At 45.5% G+C, this 27,432-nt stretch overlaps 1 protein-coding gene across 5 annotated transcripts in view; it reads left to right on the top strand.

Moving 5' to 3' along the window:
• Nucleotides 1–27,432, top strand: part of Lama3 (laminin subunit alpha 3) — a 214,416-nt gene that overhangs the window by 27,800 nt on the left and 159,184 nt on the right. For all 5 annotated transcript variants that reach the window (XM_050160721.1, XM_050160719.1, XM_050160717.1 and 2 more), the window contains exons 3-5: nt 23,978–24,095; nt 24,718–24,836; nt 26,592–26,762. In XM_050160721.1, coding sequence (XP_050016678.1) covers nt 23,978–24,095; nt 24,718–24,836; nt 26,592–26,762 — 408 coding nt within the window. The remainder of the gene's footprint in view (nt 1–23,977; nt 24,096–24,717; nt 24,837–26,591; nt 26,763–27,432) is intronic.

The following is a 27,432-nucleotide window of genomic DNA, read 5'->3' as shown; positions in this document are numbered from 1 at the left end:
TGATCTGCTGAAGCCATGGTGTTTCCTCAGGTTCATCTCATCGGGCATTATTCCTGAGTTTCGGGTTATAAGTCCAGCGAGAACACTGCATGTTACGGAAAGCATTATGTCATCTGGCCAGTTTGTTTTTGCATTTCAAGTGAAATGTGGTGTCTGACTGTTGCAAGCAGAGGCTTGGAGGCTCGGGGACGTTTGTTTCTTCTGGGTGCCCTGGTGGGCATGCCTGTGGGAGAAAGGAGGAAGTCTTGGTGTCATACACGTGAGCCTCCTGCACGTGAGTTGTACTGTGAACTCCTGACACCCCCTCGCCTTCTCTCTTTGGCTTGGGTCTAATGAAATATGGAGAATGCATGTGGAGTTCTCCATCAGGACAGAGAGAAGGTCTAGGGACCACAGGGAGCAGCTGTACCTGTTGTCTGGAAAGTCGCCTCCAGAAGTTTTTTAAGGCTTTTCTGTGCCTGTCATGTAATCTGTTCATACCGAAACTCTGAAGAGAGAACAGACGAAATAAACCCCGTCCCTGCCTTCGGAAAAACTGGTGACTGCTTCAGAGGTTGGAAGCTGGCCTGGGGAAGTAGCCTGCCCGCCTACAGCAGCTAGCAGGGCAGGGCACCAGTGGAGACAGACATTGGGCCTTGTGGATCTGAGGATGCAGTGCCAACCACCGTGCTCCCCTGCCTGGCTTTGCCCTGGCCCATCTTGAAAGTCTCATTTGGTTCCTTTCTTTTTACCTCAAGGCTCTTGCCATAGCCCCAAGTGCTTATTCAGTACTGGAAAAACCAGACACTTAGTGTCCCTAGCAACATCTTTCATCCCACCATGGGTAGAAGTTGATGGGAAAGGTCCCAATTCCCTGCCTCTTCATGGACCATTTCTGAAGGACAGTCTATAGGACTTAAAATTTGGGACCTTTTACGGCATATCAGCTATTGGCTTTTCTCTGTCTCCTAGGTCCCATTGACTCTCTATTTGTGCTTCTTGAGACCAACCCAATAATAAACCATCTTTTTCCAAGCCTTTGTTTCATACTTCAGAGAGGACCCAAGCCAATTAGTATAGGGGTGGCCCCTGAGCCTTTCCCAGATGTTCACACAAGACAATGTAACCGCAAAGTTCTTTACAAGACCATGAATATGGGCCTGAAAGGTGGCTCAGTGGATAAGAAGAGTGCTTGCTTTGCAAGAATGAGAACCTGAGCCTCAGAACTAGCATTAAAAATAAAATAAAAGCCATGTAGGCCTGGCAGTATGTGCCTGTGACCCTGGAACTATGGGCGGAGTCAGGCAGGTCCTGGGGAAAGATGGGTTTGCTAACCTAGTGAAAATGGTGGGCGTGCACTTCGGTAAAGGACCTTGTCTCAAGGTAAGAAGCTAGAGAGATACAGGAAGCCACCCAGTGTCAAGCACTGGCCTCTGCATGTGAACACCCACAGAGATGTCTAAAAAGTCAAGATTAAGGGGAGTCCCGCACCCTGGCTGAGGAGAGCTAGAGGCAATTGATAGATACTTGGGGTCAGTTTTCATTAAGGCAGGGTGTGGTGCCTGCACCACCTGAAATGGCTAGGGCAAGGGTCTGGGGATTAAAGAACACAGAGACATTGTCAGTCTTGAAGCAAGAATGCCAATTTTATTGTGTTCCAGTGCAGTTTATATAGTGCTCTCCTTGACTAATGGCCACGTCCTAGCTCTCAGGATTTTTCAACTGCAAGCCCACCAGAAACCACTTCCTTGTTATCAGGAACTCATGAGGAAGAAACCCTCAGAGCAGCTGTAAGCATAGGAAAACAAGTTGTTTACTCCAGCAGGCAAGGGGTCGTAGAAAGTTCAGGTCTGAGGGTCTGTAGCCCCTAATAGCAAAGCACCTGGTAGGTCAGCTGTGCTCCAAGTAGATGGCCCCAAGCTCAGGGGTGTATGGGCAGCATGAATTATTCTTGATGGTTAAAATAAGAGGGCGCAAAGTCGGGTGCATAGTGAAGGGAGGGTTGGGGAGAGTGGGAGAAACCATCAAAATCCATTAAAACTAATAATACTATATAAAAACCAAAAGGAAAATTAGGTCACAGGGTAAATAGCATTTCGTTCTAGACTCTTTGTTTCTGTGAACTCACCACAGGCCACAAGCTCCAGACTCAAATTCAGGTCCAACCCACGGAGTGTGGACTTCATGTGGAGATACCTTCTAGGGTTTGTTGTTGTTGCTGTTCTTTTCAACTTTTGTGAGACTTTGGCAAATGAATCCGAATCATTCTTTGTCACGCACATCAGTTTGAAGTAAGGTGTGAGAGAAAGGAGCCTGGGCGAGTTTCAGAGTCAACCTTGGGCTTGAAGATTTGGGAGATAAAATTGTGTTGGGAGATGTTGTCGATCAGAAGTCCGCCCCAGCCAGACCTCTGTATGGATGCAGCGCCATCCTGAAGGCGGGCAGTACCTAGTGAGAAGGGTTTCTTAGAAACTGTGCAGACTGTCTCCAGGGAACTGTGCTGCCTTTGACTCTTAGTCCCACTCTGAGATGTCCTTCTTTCTCTTAACATCTCGAAAATGTTTAGCTTACAACCGATAGGTTCTGCTGAGTTTGTACAGAGTGAGCAAAGGGTGTCCCTAGATCAGCTGCCACTTGTCAGGGCCAGAAACCATGGGAGGAAGAGGCTGCTGTGGGCGAATTTCTGGATGGAACAGGCCTATTTTGCTCCTCAATTAGAGGTCATATGTAACATATTTTAATTATTTTATAGCAATAACAAAATTAGAAAACATAGATTATATTTGGAATAGCATGCTATTAATAAATATGCCATGAAGTCAGCCTCAGAGGGGCCGTTCTAGCGTGGAGATGAGCAAATGCTTCATCCGAGGGCCGGTTTACCAGCACGCAGTGTGCCTTCCGCATTTCTCTGGTTCCCCTCCTTAGCCCCCTTGTTGGTATCGCTACTTTTGTGGTCCTGGGAAGGTAAGGTAGGACCTCATATATGCTAGCCAAATGCCCCACCACTTACTTCTTACCATTTACTACCTCCTGGTACCTTCCTCCCAGGGTGACCTTGGAATTTTTAATGTAGCTGAGAATGAGTTGGAACTTCTCTGATCCAGTTGCTCCACCTTCCAAGTGCTGGGGTCACAGGTGAGGTACAGGGATTGAGCCAGAGCTTTGTGTGTGGTAGACAAGTACTCTATCAGAGATCCCCATCCTCTGCCCGTGTCTTCCTTCTTAAGGTCTGTGGAGCCTGGCTTCTCTCCACTTCGCTGTGCTCTCCTGATTCAGCTATTGATAGCTCTTTCACGATGGATTCACCAGTCTTACCTGATTTCCAGCTTCCCCTCTCAGCTCACCTTATTGGCTGTAGAACAGAATCCCTAGTGGTTAGATGAGAATTGGCCGTCTCTCAAGGGTCGGTCTACCGTATTCTCATGGCTTCCAAGGGGACGGGGAGACAGGAGCACGCCACTCAGGCATGCCTTGATGAGCACGGAGAGACAGGAGCACGCCACTCAGGCATGCCTTGATGAGCACGGAGAGACAGGAGCACGCCACTCAGGCATGCCTTGATGAGTGTCTTCTAGTCCCTCTCCTCTGGTTTCAGAGTAAAGGCCAGTTTCCTAGCAGGACTTCTGAGCCTGTCAGAGCCTAGTTGCTTACCAACTCCTATTCTCTTTCTCCCCTCCCTCTTTCTCTTCCTCCTGTTTTGCTTTTATAGAGATAGTACAGCTCAGGTTAACAACAGACATGCAGTTCCCCTGCCTCAGCTCTTAAATGCTTGCATCATAGGTGTAAGTCACAATGTCTGCCTGCCAACTTCTTGGAGGTGTCTTCTCCTGCAGACTCTATGCCACGCAAGTAGAGGGTTAGCCATGTCCTCAAGTACTCTGTGTTGTTTCTCGCCTCTGAGCCATTTTCTGGTACAGTTCACGGTTCTCAGAATACCCTCCCTTCCTTCCTGGTCTGTCTGCCTTCTTCCCAAGATAACCCAGTGTCACTGCTCGGCACTGTCCCTGGCTGCTGCCCTCCATTCAGTGCTGTGTTATAAAGGTCACGTGAACTCTGAGCTTAAGGCCAGGGTGATGTGGGAGTCCCCTTTGTATGCTGTGAATACCATTGGTTAATAAAGAACTGCTTTGGACCTATAGCAGGGCAGAACTTAGCTAGGCAGAGAAAACTAAACTGAATGCTGGGAGAAAGGAGGTGGAGTCAGAAGGGAAGCCATTGAGCCAGAGGCAGACACATTGAAACCTTGCTGGTAGGCCACGAGCCTTGGGGTAAAATATGAAGATGGGTTAATTCTAGGTGTAAGGACTAGCTAGCAATATGCTTAAGTAATTGGCCAAGCAGTGATTTAATTAATACAGTTTCTGTTGGTTATTTCTGGAGTCTCGGCAGCTGGGAAACAAACAAGCGGCTTTCCTTACAACAAATTGGCATACCAGCATGGGGCTGACTAAATCCACATAAAACCTGAGAGGGCTTGAAAAGGAATTCTAGACACTAAAAAATAAAGTTTAGCCTCATTCTCTTCCCCGGATGGACTCTGCTTACTGGCCACATGCTGTAGCTCCTTTAAGAGAGGTCTTCCTGATTCAGTGGTAGTAGCAAAAAAACAAAACAAAACAAAAACAAAAACAAAACAAAACAAAACAAAAAGTGCAGTTTCAAGACGGCAGTACAAACTGCTCTGGCTCTTTCAGGAGGCCGAACACTTGAATGGCATTTGTGGGCCCCGGTGCTTTGTGGGCCCACTCGGGGGTCAGGAGGAAAGTAGCAGAGACCCTGCCCATGGCTCAGGGCTCCCCGCCTGGGCAGGTCTACTAGACATGCACAGGCAGGAGAGCATGGTGGATTCCTGCCACCTTACACAGAGATGTTTCCAGGCCATACAGTGCACTGCATAGCAGATTTAGCTCTTACTCAGATAAAAGGGTTTATGTGCTGCATGTTCCTTCTCAGAACACTAAAGTGGTGAGCATGGCTCCTGCCTGGCGGTCCCAGAGTTGGTAGTAATGGTACATCCACCATTTTGAAAAGCAGAGAGAGGCAGAGCCAGCACCCAGGGCCACTGAGACCAAGCTGCTTACCATTTTAAAAGCTTTCTAGGACAGAAAAGGATTACAGATTCACAATAGGACAGATTCAGACATAAAAGACCTCTAAAAGAGACACAGTGTGTTTAAAAAATGTACAAAGGCTTGGGAGAGAGAAGAGAAAGAGTAAAGAGACAGTAAATGTATATAAAAGAGTATAGACAGTCATAGATTAAAGGAATAAAGATAATCAAATAAATATTAAAAAGTAATAGAGTAAAAACAAATAAACCACATAAAGATGAAGTATGTATAGATAGTCTGGATTATGTATATTGTTGTGTTTTCTTTGAATTTTTTGACTGTGAAGGAGCTAAGTAACCAGCATATATACTTTAAAGGTATCTTGTCTTCAGAATTTGGGTCTAAGGATGTGTTGCTTTGGAAAAGAGGTTCTGCTTTTGTTTCCACAGAAGATGAGGACCTGTGGATTTCTTCTAGACTAATGTGGTTTGATGGACCTGAAAGGTCACTGTAAACACCCCCAAAAATATTTCAGCCAATAGACAGCAGGAAGTAGTTTGGAGAGTACTATACCCATATTCCCAAATATTGTTTATAGATGTTTCTTTACATTTAAAGGGGATATGCTGTAGAGATTTGCATTTGTATGGATCTTGGTCTATTAATACAAATTTCACATTAGTTTTGTTATATGTATTTTTTTTATCATGTTGTGTTTGTGTAGCTCATTTAAAAATGTAATGTATAATTAAGAAATATAAGTTAATAGATAGTCATGTATAACAGTCAAGCTGTAGTCATGTTAGTTAGGTTTTCTAGATGTACAGAGATATATTTCAGATGGATAGAGATTCTTCAAATCTTTCAAAGACCTTCAAAATATGTCATTTAAATAACTTAGGGTTCTGTTGACATGAGACACATCTGTTCCTGGTAGCACCAATTACTTCAAGAGGGAGATGGTTATCAAAGAGGCTCCTTATGGAGTCTGCTAGCCATTTGGGCAAGGAACTGCTCTTGCCTGGACTGCTTGATGCTATGGTCTATGAACTGGACATGCAGGACCCACAGAGAAATGACTGCTGAACTTGCTTAAAGGTGAGATAATCCTTTAGGGTTCCTGTTTCATGAAAGAGTACGCTAGACATTCTGCAGGACACAGAAGAAAGTGTCTGAAAACTGCAAATAAAGGAAGAACTGTCTTTGAAATTTCCTGATCCATGGAAAAGTTTGCTGGATACTATGGGCCTCTAGGCTGAAGATTGGATGCCCCAATGATACAGAAGAACTTTGGGTGACTGTCCAGGTAGCGAGATGTCTCTGTCAATTCCAGAGTTCTGAAAGTTGTTTACAATGTACTTCCTGTTTACTTAGGGAACATTATATCCTTCTGGAGTCTTTGATGGAGTTGAATAGATATAGTTATTGTTTTCTTTAGTTATGATAAAAGAGAAAGTATATATAAGTATTATAACTATAATTCTTACTTGATACTTGTTTTGTTATATGTAATTTTACTATGTTAAAGTTAAAAAGTTCCTTATTATTTAAACAAAAAAGGGGAGGTGATGTGGAAGTCCCTTCTGTATGCTATTAATACCATTAGTATAGAAGGAGCTACGGGCCGCTTCCTGCCACTAGGCTCCTGCACGTCTAGCTTTACCCAAAATAATTACATGGAAACTGTATTCACTTAAACACTGCTTGGCCCATTAGTTTCAGCCTCTTATTGGCTAATTCTCACATCTTGCTTTAACCCATATTTAGTAATCTGTGTAGCACCACGAGGTGGTGGCTTACCGGGAAAGATCTTAACCTGTGTCCATCTTGGAAAGGAGAGCTATGGCGTGTGACCCACTGCCTTCTTCCTCCCAGCATCCTGTTCTGTCGTCCCCACCTACCTATGTTCTGACCTATCAGGCCAAGCAGTTTTTTTATTAATTAACAAATGAAAGCAACAGATAGATAGAAGCCCCACCTACATCACATTGGTTAATAAAGGACTGCTTTGGATCTATAGCATGGCAGAACTTAGCTAGGCAGAGAAAACTAAACTGAATGCTGGGAGAAAGGATGTGGAGTCAGAGGAGAAGCCATGGAGCCAGAGGCAGACACACTGAAACCTTACTGGTAGGCCACAAGCCTCGTGGTAAAATATAAAATAATGGAGATGGGTTAATTCTAGATGTAAGAGTTAGCTAGCAATATGCGTAAGTAATTGGTCAAGCAGTGATTTAATTAATACAGTTTCTGTGTGGTTATTTCTGGAGTCTGGGCAGCTGGGAAACAAACAAGTAGCTCTCCTTATAATTCCAGGGGCTGTGCAAGCAATGTTCTTTTTTAATCCATAGGACTGAAAAATCCTGGGTTGTGTCATTTTGCCAACAAACGCTGAATTCCATTCAACTGTAAATTTCAACGCTTCTTTTTCCATTTTCCATTTGAAAATTTTCTTATTTTCCATTTCCATTTGACATGTTTTTCTACAATTGCAGATTATTTGATTGGAAAAGTCTCTAGCACATTTTTATTTTACTTTCCTTCTAATGTGCACCGCAAATACACTAGATACAACAGAAAACACAGCGAATATGTTTCCTGTCCAAATAGCCAGGGGCTGTGAGCAGATAGCATATGCCTCAGAAACAGGCACAGGGATGAAAGCTGGACTAGGAAGTAGCAACCATAGGGAATGAAGCACTTCCTCCTGGGGTGTTTTCTCAGGCTGTGCATAGGGAGCTTTATATGATAAAGTGATCAGGAGGCCACTGTGACCTACTTGGTGACTTACCAGGGAGCCCTGGCTCACCCACAATTAGGACTCTAGTGTTTGGTCACCCTCCAGGACAAGGCCATTGTAAAGTCAGAGGAGTTTCTGTCCAGGAAAGTGAGAGCCAGGGTGTGGTAGCACACAGGGAAAGCCTGCAGTCCAGGGTGCGGCAGCAGGAAGGAAGCTTCCTGGACGCTGAGCCAGCCTACATCTTGCAGGTTCTTACAGGGCCTGGCATCAGATGCCTAGAATCCTGGTTCATGCTGAGACTTTGTTAATCCTAATTCTATGCAGCCGAGAAGAGCACACAAGAACCAGGAACTGGCAAGGGAGGAAATGTAGATTTTTTTAAGTTTTGCAAATGAAATCACTTTGTTCTAATTACAACACCACAGAGCAGACTTAAGGAAGCCACATAAACATCTGTCCAGTTCCAATCTCGGTAAATTTCCATGCTGTCGACTATGATGGAGTTGAAAGTAGCAAAATCAATAGTTCTATATCCTCTTCCATGACTCATATGACCTTTTGCCTACATTCCATCCCTTTTCTGCAGGGTGGCCATGTTCCTCACCTATGAAGAAGTTACTGCCCTCACCCTCTCCTTTTCTTCTGTCCCCCCGCTTCTCCCTTTTCTTCCTTCATTCCCCTTACCACCTTTCTGCTTTAAAAATATTTTTAATCGTATATTTACTTTTTTTCGTGTGTGTCTTGTGTGAGCACACAGGTGGCAGTCTGAAGACAACTTTGCTCTCCCACGTGGATCCTGGGGATCAGATTCAGGTCATTAGGACTGGAGCCACTGTTACCCACTGAGTCACCTTGCTGGCTTGTCCCTCCTTTTGAGACTGGGTCCTATGTAGGCTGGCCTAGAATTCACAGTATAGCTCAGGCTGGCCTTGGATTCCAGGCCTCTCTACCTCAGCCTCACCAGTGCAGGGATGAGAGAGGAAAACTTACCATGTTCTTGGGAGGAATCAGGTCGACATCACTCACTTGTGGTCGTATGACAGGAGTGGTCAGGCCTGGAAGGAGCTATAAGGCTGGGACTACTGAGGCCAGGGTGTCTTGGGAGCTAGTGATGTTCCTGGCCTGGTGGGAGGACTCACAGTCTCTGGGTAGACTCTTGTGTAAGGCACTAACAGCACAGAACACTGTTATCTTTCTCTAGGGGAACCATCTCTGATGTCTGCTCCCCCTCTCCTGGCTTTCCACCAGTCTTCAGCGTAGAACAGTGGTCCTCAACCTTTCTAATGCCGCAGCCCTCATGTTGTAGTGACTCCCCAACCATAAAACTATTTTTCTTGCTACTTCATAACTAAATTTGCTGCTATTATGAATTGTAACATAAATATCTGTGTTTTCCGGTGGTTTTAGGTGACCCTTGTGGAAAGGTTACACAACCCCCAAAGGGATCACAGGTTGAGAAACACTGGCTTAGAAGCTTATCTCTTCCAAGTGAGCGAAGTGTCTATAAACACATTCATCCCATGTTATGCTGATGGAACATCTTCCAGAAGATTTGTTCTTTAAGAAACTTACATGACTACTACTGGGGATTTCACCTGTAGACGCCAGTGAGATAGATGCTAAAGTGCTCAGTCCAGGATATTTACCCGGACTTTGTTTATGGGTGTAGAAAACAGAGAGCAATCAGGGCCATCCACACACAGACATTCAAGTGATGCCGTAGGGTTGGAGCCAAGCTCTGAATAGGTCCATGTGCTGTTGTGAAGAAGAAACTGTGTATATATGTCATATGTATAAATACAAAAAGGCATATATACACTGCTGTATGTATAAAATACATGTATACACATACATGAAACATTTTTAGTATGATAAGATGTCATATTGTAAAAATAATCTGTTTATAAACCAAGGGCAGAGTTAGGAGAAAATATCCCTGAAATGTTTGACACCTCTCTGACTGCAGTTATTATTTGTGATTTTGACTTTTTTCCATAACTCTCACTTAGATCATAAGCTGTGTACCAAGTTTTTTCTTCTGAACCACCAACCAGCTCCCAAATCACGACACAGAGACTTATTAGTTATGAATGCTCAGCCTAGCTCAGGCTCATTTCTGACTCACTCTTTTATCTTAAATTAACCTCTTTATCTACCTTTTGTTTCTGGTCTTTTTACTTTTCCTTTCGCATAGCTTACAGTCACTGCTTCTTGCGTCTGGCCCTGGGCGTGCCCCCCTCTTTCTCCTCATTCTCTTCTTTCTTGTTCTTTCATTCCTAGATTTCTCCTCCTACTTTCTCTCTCTGTCCATCAGCCCCATCTATCCTTTCTCTGCCTAGCTATTGACTGTTCAGCTCTTTATGAGACCAATCAGGTGCCTTAGGCAGGCAAGGTGAAACAGATGCAACACATCTTTATATAACTGAACAAGTGGACCAGATCTTTACACAGTTAAAGTCATATCTGTAGCATAAACAAATGGACCAGATCTTTACACAGTTGAAGTCATATCTGTAGCATAAACAAATGGACCAGATCTTTGCTGGTGGAGGAGACCTTGTGCTGAGCTCCACGTTACCAGCATCCTCCAGACACAGCTCTTGCTTTGAGAGGTAAGGAAGCAGTAAGTTTAGTTTCCTTTTGGGAGAAGGGAAGCATCCAGGGGCTGGGGAAATAGCTTAGTGAGGACAATGCTTGTATTTAAGTGTGAGGAGCTGAGTCCAGATCCCCAGCACCCACAGGCACAGCAGCTGTGCCTGCCGGGGAGCCCAGGGGAGAAACGGGAAGCAGGGACATGAGGGTCTCTGGGAGTTGACAGACCCGCTAGCTAGGTCTATTGGGCAAGGGCCTAGGCATGTAGAAATTCTCTCTCAAATAAAAGGTAGAAGGCATTTCTGAGTCACCTCAAGAGGTACAGTGCAACTCCCTGGCAAACACTTGAGCTCTGTGTGCTGGCTGGAGCTTGTTTTTCAGTTTGCTTCTGTCCCAGTGGATTGTCACAGAGAAGCCAGCATTGCCTGGAATGAGCAAGCACAGAAGTCGGCTTAGGGAATGTGCCAGGTTATAAGTTTTCCTTTACAGTCTGCAAGGGATGAAGAGGCTACGTTTATTTAGCTTTCTCTCTCTCTCTCTCTCTCTTTTTGTAAAATGTAGTTTCCTTGTTTGTTTAGCAGTGGTTGTCAACCTGTGGCTTGAGACCCCTTTGATATATCCCCTGTGACTTGATTTTTTTCATCTGAGTGAGCCTGGCCTTCTGAGATCTTTAAGTGCCAACAGAGCCAGAAAATACCTCTTAAATGGAAACTGAGTTTTTTAAAAGAGCATTTTTATCCCTTAGCAAATCTTGAAAACTGGCTTCTATCCTTTCCCCTGTGAAACTTTCAAGATTTTAAATACATTTTGGTTTTAAATCATGACTATTTTCTCACTACTATTCACTACAAGTGTCGATAAGGAAAGAGTAAGGTTCAGAAACTCTTCAGGATGGGACTAGTGAAAGCTTGAGTCAAGTCTGAGATGCCAGGGCGTAGCTGGGCCCTGGCATCTCCTCTACCAGTTGTGTCCCATGGTTTCTGCTCTCTTGTTCCTGACCTCCTGCAGACTCCGGGGCCTTCCTCTGCCTCCCGTCTGTCTCCCTCTGTTCTCTCCTTCATGACACGTCTGTCATTCTCTTTTCTTTGGCTTCCCATTTCCCACTCTGCTATTGCATTTTCCTCTTCTAGGAAAACCAAACCAAACCCAAACCCTGTTTCTTCATTAGTGTGAGCCCCCTTTGTTCCCTGGACTTCTTGACTGTGGGGTGTTTTCTGTTCCTCTTCTCTTTAACTGAAGAGTGGGCCCTCAAGCTACGAGTAGTGCAAATGCTCCACACTTCAGAAGTTCCAGATGGAGCGTCCCACGTGACAGACACACTCTGTGTGACTGAGAGGACACAGCTACCTCATCGACCTGCAGCACAAGGCAGCCAGCTGGGCCTTGCACTTCTCTCCCGCGCCTTTCATAATCCTGCTTCCTGAGCAGGTTCCCACCACCCTGTCACACCCACTACCCCGCTCTCACCCCGTCTGTCTCAGGAGCTCTCAGAGAGATGGATAGAGAAGGCAAGTGGAGCCAGAGCATAGAGACGCCTGCTCCTCTCCCTTCGGGATCCATCTAAATGGTCAGACTCAGGGGCCATGGGCAGTTGAAATCCAGACTGTGGCTGTAGCAAGGGGTGTGAGGTGGGTGAGGTAGGGGAGGGTAGCAGAGGAGCAAAAAAGGCAAGCTGAAAGCCTGGCTGAGGTGAAGCAAAGCACACGTAGGGCAGAACTCAGCCCTGTTGCTGTAGAGGGAGAAGTGGGCATGGGTTTTGTGAATACCTGTGTTATAGAGGAAGGCATGAGCCCACATTGCCAGGTCTGACTGTCTCTAGCTTAGGGCCTGGGCAGAACTCGGTTAAAGGTGTCTGGTTCAGTTATCCCTTAGCTTAGCTTTGGTGGAAGAAGGGTTCCAGCAGCCCTATGGACACCTAAATCCATGGATGTTCAAGTTCCTTCTGAAAATGGAGTGCTGTTGCATATCACCTATGCATGGTTCTCCTGGGACTGTCTTTGCGTGCCCAGTGCAGCAGATGCACAAACAGTTGTGGGTTGCACTGTTTGTACATGCTCAGTGGAGAGGCAGTATTCCCTCACATCCAATAGATTTAATAATGGCCGATTGAATCTGCAGATGTGGAACCATGGGCACAGAGAGCCAAGCACATTTGGAATAGGTTGATCTGGCATCTTGCCTGAGCTGCCCAGCTTACTCCTATTAGATGGTCACTATGGCAACAACATAAGACCAGGTTTAAACTCGTTACTCTCCAAGTTAGCAAGTCACTCAGTTCCAGACACAGCTTACTTACAACAGGCTCCTCCACATAGGGGGATCTGGCCCATGGTGGGCGCACACAAAGTAATGAGGACAAGGCATACTGGGCAGTTTGTGTCACTTGCTCCCTCTGCTGGTTGTGGGTTGCACCTTCTCAGTGTTTCCCATGGAAGGTCCTGACCCCAGCTTTGTCCTGGCAACATCAGTACCTTCCGGCCCAGAGTAGAAACGGTCCTTAGGTCTTCTGAGGTCTGAAATTCTTTTCCATCATGGGAAGGCCTCCTTGCCTGTCCTACTGCTTTCTAAATGGTTTTGTTTGTTTGTTTTGTAATGAAACATGCTTTAGTTACTTATTTCTAGTAAGTTCCCTGTTTCTGTTTGGCACTGTGTGACAGTCGGCCCCCTGACTTAGAGAATGCTTTTCTGCTAGATGAAGGTTTCCTGGATCCCCAGGACATCTCTGGAAGGTTAAAAAGCAGTTATTGAGGTGACCAATCCATGCAGGTATGTGTACAAGTGAATGTGTATGTTTCATCCCTATGGACCGTTTTCCTTTAGCCCTCTCCTCCTCCCTCTCCTCCTCCCTCTCCTCCTCCCTCTCCTCCTCCCTCTCCTCCTCCCCTTTCTCCTTTACTCTTGGCAAGTTCCTACTGTTTTCTTCCCACCCTTATAAGCTGCCTTAAACTCCTCCCAACTCCATTGTCTCCTTTTAACAAAATGGTTATATTGATGAAATTGTAAAGTATATTTATTGTTTTCTCTTAGTCAAATCTCTGTATATCAATACTTCTTGTGCATCATGAAGCATTTCTAAGTCGTTTCGAGAAGCGTGGTGCAATTCCCTGGCAAATACTTGAGCTCTGTGTGCTGGCTGGAGCTTGTTTTTCAGCTTGCTTCTGCCCAAGAGGATTATAACAGAGAAGCCAGCATTGCGTGGAATGAGCAAGCACAGAAGTCGGCTTGGGGAATATGCCAGGTTATAAGTTTTTCTTTACAGTTTGCAAGGGATGAAGAGGCTACGTTTATTTAGCTTTCTCTCTCTCTCTCTCTCTCTTTTTGTAAAATGTAGTTTCCTTGTTTGTTTAACAGTGGTTGTCAACCTGTGACTTGAGACCCCTTTGATATATCAGACATTTACATTCCAGTTCATAACAGTAGCAGAATTCCAGCTATGAAGTAGAATGAAATAATTTTATAGTTAGGGGTTCACAACATGAGGGACTGTATTAAAGGGTCATAGCTTAGGAAAGTTAGGACCACTGGTTAGCGTGTGTTTATATGTACATGTGTGTGCGTCCATGTGGGTATACACGTACCACAGTGCATGTGTGGAGATCAGAAGATACAATGTGTGAGTCACTTCTCTTTCTATACTGCATAGGGAAAATACCTACTAAATAAGAGTTTCCCCTAAGCCTCAAAAGCGCAGGGGCATCTGCTCCATCTGGAAGCTTTTATATATCGTGTTTTCCAGGTGAATGGAATAAGCCAACCCTGAGTATCAAGAAAAAAATCCTTCCTTCTTATGTAGTATTTGGGGTATAGGAAGCAAAGATAGCACCCGGAATTAGGAAGAGGCTTAGGGAATGAAGGCAGAAAAATGAGAGGAAAGGAGGGAGGGGCTAGGTTCGGCTCAAGGAAAGTGAGTGGAGCAAGTCCTAGTGTGGTGGCCTGAGGGACGGGATTTGGGGGTTCAACCCATAATAGCCTGTCTCTCTTTCGTAGAACCCTTAGCTGCTCATGAATGCTTACTCTCTCCAGATGCAGACCTCATCCCGTGGGTGGTGAGTCTGGATTGAGTTTGCCCTGTGCTACTTGCTGGCCTGGACCAGGTTTCTCCCCAAAGTCCCCTTCTCAGCCAGTGTGCAGGGAGATTAAAAGTGGCTCCCATAGCCACCAGGATGCCTGGAGCCAATTCTCCTTGGGCCACTGGCTCCAGTTCCCCATTGATCCTACACTCTATGTGGAGGGTCTGTCTGGCCATTCTGCCCACCTCCTTGGCTCTTTTCGACTTTATGTCCCCCTTTGGTGCATCTCTCTGACTCATCTATCCCACATCCTATCTGTGGGTCTGTCTGAACACCCTGCCCACCTCCTTGGTTCCTCTATACCTCATGTCTCCTCTCTGGTCCACCGTCATGCCTAAATATAACACCTCGCAGATGGATTCCAGCAACGGAACTCAGCTTCTAACCAAGGCTCAGCAGGGCGTAGACCCACTTCTGAAATCCTTCAGTTATGGAGTGTATGGAGTTCATGCCAAGCCATCTTCCTGCCTCCCATTTTGCTACGACCCTTTCTACCCCAGAGCTTCCCAGCCACTTCCCACACACTGTCCTGTCAGGGAGAATGCCTGCTGGGGTCTTCACAACATCCAGGACAGTCAGGTGGGAACATCTGAGACACGGGCAAACTCTGCTGTCCAATAGTTCCCTGCATGCCCTTCTTACAGTAGAAATGACTTATTTTATGCCAAATAAGCTTATTTCAGCACATTCCTTAAGTTCTGGCTGCCTCCCAGCACTGCCCTTGTCCAAGTAAAATGTAGGCGGTGTCCTGACCCAAATATTCCTGCAGGATAACCCAGAAGACACCGAGCCTCCTCAAGGCAAACATTTACTTAATTGCTTTTGTTACTTCTTTGTTTGTTTGTTTGTTTGTTTTGCAAAGCACTTTTGAAGCATGAGAAGCAGACATCCAATCAGAGAGCAATGGCAGAGCCAAGACCTGAAGCTTTAGTAGGAGGGTCTGCAGGCATCTTGGGGGCTGTGGTGAGGCTTCCTTTGGGGCCATTTTGAGTTGAGGGAAAGTGAGGTTCCTCCAAGTGGGAAATCAGGTAGCCTCCTGAGTGTACGGCTGTAAAGTTTATGTGGGAAGTTGGCTGGAGGAGGACACAGTCGTCAGTGGTGTACGATGGCAGTGGAGTGGAGGATGGGATAAAGGATCTTGGAGAGTTGGAGGAGGGAAGCGGATGAGCTAGCTCACGGCCACGTGGAGCTACGTGCCTGGGATGGGAGAGGTGTGGAGGGTGGGAAAGAAGGCGTGTGGCTGGAAGGAGACAGTTTTTCCTCTTTTGTGAAATGACAGACACTTTTGAAAGTTAATGTATGGATCCATAGAGGGCCAGGAGAGTGAGATTTAAAGTGTGAAATGAGCTTTTGACAGGCAGTTTCTCCCTCGTATGATCTACAGAAAGCAGGGTGGGTGTACAGGTGCTCTGTAGTCAGGTTTGTGTAAGGGAAGGTGTGTGTGTGTGTGTACGTGTGTGTGTGCGCGCGCGCATGCGTGTGTGTGCATGTGTGTGCATATGCATGTGTGCATGTGTGTGTGCATGTATGTATGTGTGTGTGTATGTGGGGGGAGTGGGTGTGTGTGCTCTTCTGACTGAGTGCGAGTACACACGTAATGTTTGTGTGTGTGTGTAGATACCAGCAACAGAGAAAAGGCGGCCTTCACAGTGGAAGAAGCAGAGATGGATGCTGTGTGGGGCTTGGGAAACAAAGACAGTCAGAGTCAGGACCCAGGAGGATGAACAGTCAGAACCATGGCAGCAGAAAACCTGGAGTCCATCTTCAAGGTCACTGTGAGGCTGGATGCTGCTCACTGCCCCTTGTCCTGATCACCTGCTTAGCCCTGGGTCTGGATACTGGGCTCAGTAGGCCCCTGCTGGGATCAACTGTTGTCCCAAGAAGCCACACAGCGCTGCTATCTGCCCTGCTTCTGGAAAGAACCTTTTAGTGTCTTTGCCTTTTTTGTGTTTCTTGCTCTAGATGCAAAGTCTTAGGAGACATCAGTGCACTGAGCCCCAGGCTGGGCCCATATGCCTTCCCTGTAGGGGAGCTGGGGAAACTGGCCCAGAAGCATGTAAAGTGGGAGTTCCCTTCTGTTCACAGAAACATTCAGGTGGCAGGAAGGACATTTAGATTCCCAGAAGTCAGAGGAAAGAAAATGCCTGAAATGTGGCCTGGCTCTAGCCAGATTCTGGGCAGGTGCTGAAGGACCCCACGTGGCATCCACACACCTGGAAAACAGGCGTCTAACCCCAGAGATCATGTGTCATGGTGACAAGCAGTAGGACATCTTGTGGGATGCATCTAGAGGCAAGAGGATTAGGAATTCAAGGCCAACCTGGACTACATGAGGACCTAAACCCCAAAATAAATCAACTAATGAGTCTCCACACTCTAGAGGCTTTAGTTTTCAGGAAGTAAAGACAGTAAAGGTCAAAGGGCATTCTAAGAATATTTGGTTTGAAGTCATACTTCACGTGACGACATGCTGATAAAACTGAAGTTGCTGAGCTAGCACTCATGGCCGTCATTGTGCCTTTTAGAAATACACAGCTGTCTAAACGGTTTGAAGTGTTCGACCTGTCCCTGGAGCCTTCATCTCCTTCATATCGTGAGGTGCTCTGATGTAGGCACAGCTATTTACCGTGACTACTTAACCTTTATAAGACTAGAGCTGGAAAGTAGGGAAGCAGGAGATGTTGATCAAAGAATATATTGTCTCAGTTGGACAGGAAGAATAAATGGCTTAAATGGCTAGTATTTTGGTTGATACGAATTAGCTTAGTTCACATTGTAGGTGGTGTGTGTGTGTGTGTTAGTGGTAGAGTGCTAGTGTAAAGTTCTGCCTTTAACCCCAGCACTACATAAATACTTCTGGTAGTACCACTGTTACTGCTGCTGCAAGTCCTACGGAGTTCACACTGCAGACATATTTATTATGGCATCATTTTGTACTCTATTACTTATTAAATGTGTTGCTATCCAATAAAGAATGAAGTTAGTCAACCAATTAGAGGAGGATTTTGAGAATTTATTGGTAGTAATTAAAGTCCAATTAGTTCTCTTTGCTTTGGGTAAACACGACTATGCGATTTCCCTTTGTCATGGGTTGTCAGGCACATTCTCTGGCTGCTCAGTTCAGTGAGTAAGTCAAATGTTGAAGCAATTTCCTTGTAAATTAGCAAAACAGAAAACATGCATGAAAAATGGGGTTTTCTAAGGGGAGTCAGACCCCAGGCACAAACACTCCCTGATAGTTGAGTGTAGCCAGAGGAGAGGATAAAACACAAGACTTGCTATAGGATGGGGCTCAGAAAGTGTGGTTGTTTGGTTGCTGTGATAAAATACCATGACCAAAAGCAACTTAAGGAAGAGTTTATTTCGGTTCTGATTCCAGAGGGAGAATCCAAGGAAGAAGCTGAGAGATCACAGGTCTGATCACACACAGAAAACCGAGAGCCTATTAGAAGCTTGTAAACTCTCAAAGCCCACCTCTAATAATGTACTTTCTTCAGTAAGGCTGCCCCTGATAAAGGATCTACAATCTTGACAAACAGCGCCACCAACAGGAAATCAAGTGTTTAACCCACGAGTCTTTGGGGACATTTCTCATTCAAACCACTAAACTGGGTTTTATGCGGTTTCAACAAATTTATAATCACTACTAAGTCTATTTGCAAATGTTGGTTGGAGCTAAAATGTTCTCCAATAACAGTAGGCGTTATTAGGATGACCGGGGAATTAGAACAGGAACATGTTAAATAGATGCTTTGATTACACATTCCTTTCTCATTGTCCTAGTTATCTTTAATTGTAAACCTGAAACAACCAAGTTAGCTGAGAAAAAGCTAGGTGAGATTGGCCTAGCGTGTCTGCAGGGGATCGGCTGTCTTGTTGATTGATATTGGGTCCCAGCCCCACACAGCACCAATCTCTAGGCAAGGTGGTCCTTGGCTATTTAAGAAAGCTAGCAAGGCAGGAGCCTGTGAGTGAGTAACCAGCAAGCAGCATTCCTCCATGAGGTTTCAGCCTCAAGCTCTGGCTTGACTTCTTGCCTCGACTTCCCTCAGTGATGGATTGTGACCTGGAAGTGTAAACCAAATTTGCTTGGAATGCATTATCAATGCAGCAGAAAGAAAACTAGAACAGTCTTGAACATGCTAAGATTATAGAAATGTCTATATTTCAGGGAGATACACCCTGAAGTATTTAGGAGCAAGTATCATGATGTCTGTCACTTTTAAAGAATTGAAACTCTGGACGGACAGCTGTTAACAATTGCACATTTCCTTTCTGAAATTTTCTGTAGGTTTACAGACTATTCAAAGTAAAGAATTAGGAAGAGTCATTATTAAAATGTCTCTTTTGTGAATCAATATATTCACTCATTAAAGTAGAATACCCAAGTACAACCGTTTTGAGGTTCCCTCTGTACCTGCTTGCCTGCTAATATCTACCCCCTGAACCCAGGAGCAGTGACACAGCTTTTTAAAAATTAGTTAATGCAGGCATTCATTCATACGTCATGCGTTATTCTATTCATAGAAAATTCTATTTAATCTATTCACTCATAGCAAACATTCAGTTCAGGAAGACCCTGAAATGAAGACGCGCCGGCTGTAGGAAGTTGTAATCAGTGGCTTCAAAGAGACGCAGGGAGACATCTGTCCTATTGCTCCTGTTCACCTTATGTCTTTTGAAGTCAAAAGTCCTCTTTAATGTCTCATCTGCTTTATCAGAACTTTATTTAAAAGACTCTCCTGTGTGTCCTAAGCAGACAGAGCCAGGCCAGCTTTAGCCTGTTACAAAAGTATTTGCGAGGAGAGTACAAGTCCACAGTTTTTTATCTATTTCCCTCCCCCCCCTTTTTTTGCCCCCCCCCCCCAATACTTACTTGCCTTTTGCTTTTGACTCCCCTGCTCCTTTGCCTTCTGCTTTCTTAGGGCACTCTTGTTTGTATCAGTGTACTTCAAGGCTTACTCGGGTATGCTTTGAAGTGTCTTCACGGGTGGGAGACCAAATTCAGGAGTGAGGTAAGTTGTTTAACAGAAACAGCTAGAAGCTGTGCTAAGCTTTCCATTGGCCCTGCCTGCTGGCTTACCACGCCTGAGCCAGGCTGCGAGCACCCAGAGATCACTCACTGCTTATTGCGCCACAGATTTGGAAGTAGGACCGTCAGAGGAGACGTGCTGCTGACCTGGGACACTGCAAGAACGGACAGCAGGTCTCCACAGTGGGGTGGCAGCCATCACCGCGCCAGTAGAACGAGAAGTGAATGCAGCCTTCCCACCGCGAGAACACGTGCCACCGCGAGAGCATGTGCACACGTGTGTCAGGGAACCTCAGAAACAGGTCCCAAGACAAAAACACAGCAAGCGCACTTTTTAAAGAGGAACGTCCTGTTTGCTTGGTGCTAAACGGCGGTGGATAGGCTCAGCATGTTCATTAAACTGGGCCAAGGTAGTAGGTTCACAGAGGCCAAGAACCCCATCTGTTGACTGTTTCAGTCTTTCTCCCCCTCCTCTTCCCTTTGCAGTGCCGCAGGTAGCCAAGCCTGGCTGCAAACTTGGAACATAGCTAGGGATGACCTGAACTTCTGGACCTCCTGCTTTCTGGGTTATGTGGCACTGGAGCTTGAACTATAACCCGAGTGCCGTCCCAACTCTCGCTGGGAATTTTCAGTAGTTGTGGTGCTACATAATAGCATAACACTTAGAAGCAGCTAAGCTAAGCTCAGGGTCAGCCGCCAGGAATTCTAATCTGGTGAACCTTTTGCAGGAGCCATGACTGCGAGAGTCTGGTGACGGTGAAGCATGCTGAGAAAGATTCTTGCGTTCAAGATGCTTCATTTATTGTCCATCCTATTTTCTTACCTAATGTGGTTTTACTTGGACAGGGCTGAAACAGGTGTATAAATAGTTGGAAGGGATCTATATTTGTTATAGTTGTCCAAATCAGAGTTCTCGAATTTCCCATAAATCGCTTCATTGTGCAGTCATGGCCTGTGTCTTTTGGAAGCCCCCATTTCTGCCTTTAGGTATTGCCTTATGGTTTTCAGACCACTTTGTAATTCCTAGTGCTTCTGTTTCAAGGAGGAAGTTTTTCCACACATTGGTGGACAGTACGGTATATTGCCTTAAATAAATACATACATAGATGATAGATAGATTATAGATAGATTGATAGATGATTGATAGATACATGATAAATAGATGACAGATAGATAGATAGATAGATAGATAGATAGATAGATAGATAGATGATAGGTAGATAGAGACATGACTACTCCTAGGTATGGTGGAAGAGAGGCTTTTTTTGTAGATAAAATGGAGAGCATAGCCAGAGGCAGGGACATCTGGGAGGGTCCAGAGTGAACATGGCCCTGAGCTACATGAGGAGAGGGAGGTGAAGGTAGAGCCAGAAGAGTAAAGGTAGACAAAAGGGGCCAGGTAGACAAAACAGCTGGATTATATAGGGAGGAACAGCTGAGAGAAGAGCAGGACTGTAGAAGTTTAGGGGAGGGGGTGAGGTATGCCAGCCATTCCCTGTAACAGGTAGGGACTGAGGGGTGCTGGGAGGATCCATGGCTAGGTCTGCTTTGCTATGCTAAACAGGCACCCGGGTTAGCCATTTGTCCCAGGTTGAGCTCACAGTATTTCTTACAGCCCTGGTTAGTATTGTCCCAGGCTGAGCTCACAGCCCTGGTTAGTATTGTTCCAGGCTGAGCTCACAGCCCTGGTTAGTATTGTTCCAGGCTGAGCTCACAGCCCTGGTTAGTATTGTCCCAGGCTGAGCTCACAGCCCTGGTTAGTATTGTCTCCAGGCTGAGCTCACAGCCCTGGTTAGTATTGTCTCCAGGCTGAGCTCACAGCCCTGGTTAGTATTGTTTCCCAAACTGAAAAGCACAGGCTTCAAGTGGGCAGAGCTGACTGGGATTTGGGGCTTTGTCAGGGCTGTGTCAGCGAAGGGGCTTCTGACAGTGAGGGCAAACTCTACTCTGTGAGGGAGTCAAGTGTGAGCCTGTGGGGTCCCCTTGGCCCTTCAGGAGTCCACAAACCCAGAGGCCCTCATTTTACCATTAAAGATCCGACTGGGCTAAGATCTTTTCTAAATACTTCACCCAAAGCCAGACATGTTGCTATGGAACGAACGTAGAAGCAGACAGGAAAACCTTCATCTTCCACTCAATCTGACCGCTAAAGGGATTTGCAAAAACAAAGCGTTGCCAATATTCTTATTTGAAAAAACAGCTTTTCAGAACCATGTAGCATTTGTCTTAGGATAGAATGGTGCTGCATTCAGCACTGCTCTGAGGACAGACCTGACAGGTGTGTGTGTGTGTGTGTGTGTGTGTGTGTGTGTGTGTGTGTGTGTGAAGGAGAGGCACAGAGAAGCTGGCTCTTTGGTGGACCCAGCTCTCAGATGAAGAAACTTCAGCACCCTGGCATCTCAGCGTGTTTATAATGTTGAGCTGAATAGAGAGGCAGGGTTGTATGCAGCTGAACAAGGAGGTAGGCTATTACATCCAAAGAAACAAGGAGGTTGGGCTTACCTTTCATAGCTGGACAAGGGGGCAGGCTTAGCTAATCTGGTTGGAGCAGTCTCTGCAGGAGACACTCTTAAAGCCCTAAGCATCCTGCTGAGGAAAGCTATGGTGGACATTTTCTGCACACACTATCTAAACCACACGTGGATCCCAAATCAAGGCTTTGCCATTTCGCTCTGAGCCTCGCCAGGAGGGATGTAAGTGGGGGGACAGGTGTTGCGGGGGCTTTGCTGTGTGGAAGGACAGGTGTTGTGGAGGCTTTGCTGTGAGTGGGGGGGAACAGGTGTTGGGGGAGACTTTGTCGTTTTCCCGTGGGTCTGAGGCTTTGCCCATGTCAGCAGCCCACGTTCACTCAGGACTACTCACTAGGGGCTTCCTACAGAATGGGGTTCCTACTCTCAATAAATAATAGCATGTATGTTTTAAATTTCTCAACTGTAGGCAATGGTGGCCCACACCTTTAATCCCAGCACTTGGGAGGCAGAGATAGGATTTCTGTGCGTTCGAGGCCAGCCTAGTCTACAAAGCAAGTTCCAGGACTGTTGTGGGATATTTGTACACTGTAGAAAGATGTATTTGCTGTGATTGGTATAATAAAAAGCTAAATGGCCAATAGTTAGGCAGGAGGTATAGGTGGGCTTTTCAGTGAGAAAAAGTTAAAGGAGGAGGAATCTAGGTGCACAGGAGAAGCTAAGAGACATGAGAGGAAACAGAAGATACAGGATGGAAGAGAGAGAGAGACCATATAACTTAAACTCTTGTATGTGGAAAAAAGGTTAAAACCCTTATTGTTATTATTATTATTATTACTATTATTTTGTTCCCAGGGATTGAGCCAAGACCTTGCATGTGTTTCACTATTGAGTTACACACCAAACCTTCTCTTATTTTCCAGGAAAGAGAACCCCACAGGGTCTGACTCCTCTTTTCCTCCCTCCCTCCCTAAGAGTTCATTGTTCTGGCTCTAGTGGGCTAGCTAACGGCAGTGTGGCATCCTGCTCAGAAAGCCACTGTAGAACATGCTACTTGTGGTGTGTGTGGGTGGGGGGGCAGGGATTTGGGGAACAGGGGAGGTCTTTGCTCATTAACGTGATAATACAGAATTGTTTAAACCTGTGCTCTGCTGTCTGCCGTCCCTCACCATCCCTGGGTTGGCTCCACTTCTTTCCCTCTGTCCTCCGTATCCCTCAGGGATGCCCCAGTCTCTGTGTAGAATGGTGCACTTGAGCCTACACACAGCCTCTTATGTAATTAATATGGTATAAGTACTTGTTACATACTACATTGCCAAAGACTACAGACAAGAAAAATGTACATGGTGCCGTTGTGATATATCCTCCACCCCAAAGTTTTTAATCCTTGGTTGATTGAAACAAGTGGCTGGCTGTTTTTTTTAACTGAACCCCAATATCTGGATTTTTATTAATTTCTATTAATCATGCTACAGGATGTAGTATCACCAATTTGGAGGCCTGACTGTATCACTGCAGAGTTCAAATTTCAAAGCAGACTTTTTTTGAGGAAGGAGAATGGGGAATAAACATCTGGGCGTTTAGGAATTGGAGGTGAAGTGAGCAAGACCAGAGCCCCACTTCTTTCCTTCCTATGTTTGTGTCATTCTGGTCACAGGCCAAAGAATGATGACAATGACTAAGAAATGTGGTAAGAAGAAAAAGATCAGGGTAGATGGCACAGGGAAAGAGGCTGAAACTCAAGATAATGATGGCAACACACGTACTGAAAGAGAAGGTGACATGGTTTTGAGGATAAGAAGCTTGAAAGGCTACAGCTGAGTAGAGATGTCTACCAGGCAGATAGAGCTTGGATCTGTATCTTGTAGCCTTGGGAATCACCGACCTGTAGAAATAGTCAAAGCTATGGACAAACCAACTTAAATCTTTTCTTTTTGGTGGGCCTGGGGATTGAACTCAGAGCCTTTTGCATACTAAGCAAGTGCTCTACCACTGAGCTATACCCTCAGTCCAGACAAACTGTATCTCTCTTGCTTTTTCAGCTTTTCCATGTGGCCTATGTTTTAATCAAATTTGCAAATTCTCCGCGTCCTGATCTTTGGGTCTTGGAAAGATCTGTTGACTTTGGAAGCACCTACTCACCATGGCAGTATTTTGCTCGTAAGTAATCTTGTCTTCTGTGCTATGTGGGGCTTTGATTATCTGAAACACTTTAAGAGTATGGATTTAGTGTCTCAGTGGGACTCCTAAGTAGTCCTCAGAACATCGTGTTTCTCTGTCGTGCATGCCTTGATTCTAAGGGCCCTCATGCAGCATGGCGGTTGCACCCCCTTTTGTAATAAACAGTTTTGCTCCTTCTGGTGGGTGGCCCCTGCAAGTGAGCTGCCACTCAAGTTCTTCCCCCTTCATGAGGAATGAGGAACGAAGGTGGCTCTGTATGGATCCTGGGCTCCAGTTACTCATTTAGAACCCGTCATCTTTGCTAATGAAGTATGTAAGTGTCTCTGGACCTCATGATCAATCCAAGTGGCAGCCAGTTTCCTTAGAGTTTCCTACTCAAGGCACGAGGAGTTAATAGCATATCTTCAAACATGGTTGCTGATGGCACTTGAGCTGAAATAGCCAGCCATTTCTTTTTCATGAACTAAAAACTTCGTCCTAAGCTTTCATCTAGAAATCCAAAAGACTTCTTGGTTCTTCCTCTTAAGGAAACACAAGTCAAGGGAAGTGATCTAGGAGAAAAGATGCATAATTTGATAATGCTCAACTGTGTCCTTCCTAGATTCTCGAAGAGACTGTTTAGAACAGTTTGGGCAGGAAGCAAACATGGCTGTCACCCGGGATGATCAACTACTTTGTGTCACGGAGTATTCCCGCATCGTGCCTCTGGAAAATGGCGAAGTAAGTGGTTTTGGGAGGCAGTCAGGGTTAGGACTAGAAAGGGGACAGGAAGCTATGACATTGTATTTCCTGGGAGACAGTGTAGATTAAGGTGGGGAGCAGTTCTTTGGAGGAAATAGAAAAGGAATCACACCAAAGACTCAGAATGAGTTGGGTTAGAAGTTCTTTTGGGGGCTGAGTTCTTCCCCGGAAGTTAGAGTTTGGGATCCAAGGCCCACCGGCTTCAGAATTCTCCCAGTGACAAAAGGTGGTGGGTGGGTCACTGGTAACTGGTGATGATCCCCCCACCTTCTCACACACTATTTCCAGGACTGAGGAGGTGGGGCAGGTGGTAGTGCTAAGCTAAACCCTGGTAAAGGGACCATTGTTGGTATGAGACACCCTAAAACCAAGTTCTCAGTGAAAAGGCGGCTTATTTACCCAGAGGGATAAAGGGCGGGGAATAAGAGACAAAAACAGGAGAGAGAGGAAGAGGGAGAAGGGAAAGGGAACAATGGGCATTTGTCCTATAGGAACAAAGACCTCTCTGGATAGAGAGAAGACAGAATTGGCCCCATAGGAAAATAGCAGTTTATTAAGAGAAATGGGGAAACCCATGGTAGGATGAGGTGTTTAATTTTTATTGGGCATGTTAATTAGGTGAGCCAAAGGAGGCTTTTTTTTTTTTTTTTTTGGAACTGAGTTCTTTGATAGCCAGATTTTGATAGTCAGCCTCAGGAGGAGGAAGTGGACTAGACCTTGGGGGCTAGTTTTTAGGAATGTAGACTAATGGTTTATAGCGAGGAGAGAGAATGAGAGAGGACAAAGCCCATCAGAGCCATGTTTGCCATGCTTTGGCTGGCCGGAGTCCCTTTACCTGGTCCCATTTGACACAGTAGATGTCAGCTTTGAGGGAGAAAACAATTATTGTCCCCTTGGAGTTGCATCTGACCATGCTATGAAATCAGCCTGGCTGTTGCCATGCAGGGGGACAGACAGAGATGGGGACAGTCAGGGAAGAGTTCCATGGAAGTGGCGAGGCTGTGAGGAATGTAAAAAGACTTTAAAATCAACTCATTTAGGAGTGTGAGATTTCACTTAAGAGTCTCTTATCCAGTATCTCCCATCTGGTAAGCAGCTTATGTTTCAAACTACTGAGGCTTGGACTTCATCAGCTGAGGCATGAAAACTTAAGTCCTTGTTCTGGTCCACATTTCTTCAGCGTTTAGATCAGTGGTTCTCAACCTATGGGCTGCAACTCCTTTGGGGGGACGGGGGTCAAATGACCCTTTCACAAGGGTTGAATATCAGATATCCTGCATATCAGATATTTACATTATGATTTATAACAGTAGAAAATTAGTTATGAAGTAGCAACGAAAATAATTTTATGGTTGGGGTCACCACAATCTGAGGAGCTGTATTATTTCAGCTTCGTTTGCTCGATGCAGCTTGACAGACCCTCTTCCCCCTGCTTATAGTCCCTCGCCGGCATTCATAGCTCTTTCCCTCCACAGGCACCCAGCAGATCAGAGAACATCATCATAGAGATCAGGTTTAAACATAGAACCAAGAACTAGCTGCTAGACCACGTCAGTATGTCCGGGGCTCCTTAGAGAACCAGGTGCTTTGGGGGCATATATTGTTTTTAATGTCTTGTTATTGCATTTTGAGAAAAGGACTTTGGTCTGGTGTGTCCCTTTCTTTCTTTCTTTCTTTCTTTCTTTCTTTCTTTCTTTCTTTCTTTCTTTCTTTCTTTCTTTTCCTTTTTTAAAGGTGGTTGTATCCTTAATAAATGGTCGTCCAGGTGCAAAAAATTTTGCTTTCTCTGACACCCTGAGGGAGTTTACTAAAGCAACAAATATCCGCTTGCGATTTCTTCGGACCAACACCCTACTTGGGCATCTTATCTCCAAAGCAGAGCGAGACCCCACTGTCACCCGGCGGGTGAGTAGCATTTTGTAAGCACCTAATCAGCTGTGTTTTGTTGCTTGTTTTGCTTGTCAAATAAGTTCAATTCTTTTGAGTACTTTTCCAAGCCTGTGATCTTAGGCAGAGGGTGGTTCCTGTCTATAATAGGTATGACTATTTGAAGAAAAATGAACAAGGCCCAGTGCTGCAGGTCTGTAATCCAGCTGCAAATGAACCAGGCCCTGTGGTGCAGGTCTGTAATCCAGCAGGCCTGGTGCTGCAGGTCTCCAGGCCCTGTGGTGCAGGTCTGTAGTCCAGCTGCAAATGAACCAGGCCTGGTGCTGCAGGTCTATAATCAGCTGCTAGGGAAGCTGATTCAGGAAGACTTTAAGTGTAAGTCCTGGCTGTACTGTTGAACGAGTCTCAGGACAGCCTAGGCAGGGTAGCTGTCAATCTACTCAGTGGTAGAACCCTGGGTTCAATCTCAAAGATAAGAAAAATTGTTATATCCAAAAACTGATTGTAGTCATTCTGGTATTGGTGCAGACGGGCTAAGTCTCGTAGTCAACAACCTCCAATGTCAGAGGCTAAAGAAGAGAAACCGCTTGTGTCTTGCTCATATCACTGTCTAGCGTGTGAGCATCAGCAGGTGAACTCAGCTCCATGCGGTCACTCTGGGTACCAGGCTCCTTGTTTCTCACAATGT

Source organism: Alexandromys fortis, unplaced genomic scaffold, assembly GCF_014885135.2.
Source record: "Alexandromys fortis isolate MF-2015 unplaced genomic scaffold, M_Fortis_MF-2015_v1.1 scaffold_104, whole genome shotgun sequence".
Lineage (NCBI taxonomy): Eukaryota > Metazoa > Chordata > Mammalia > Rodentia > Cricetidae > Alexandromys > Alexandromys fortis.
Note: the sequence above shows the minus strand (reverse complement) of the source record. Positions and strands in the feature narration are given on the sequence as shown.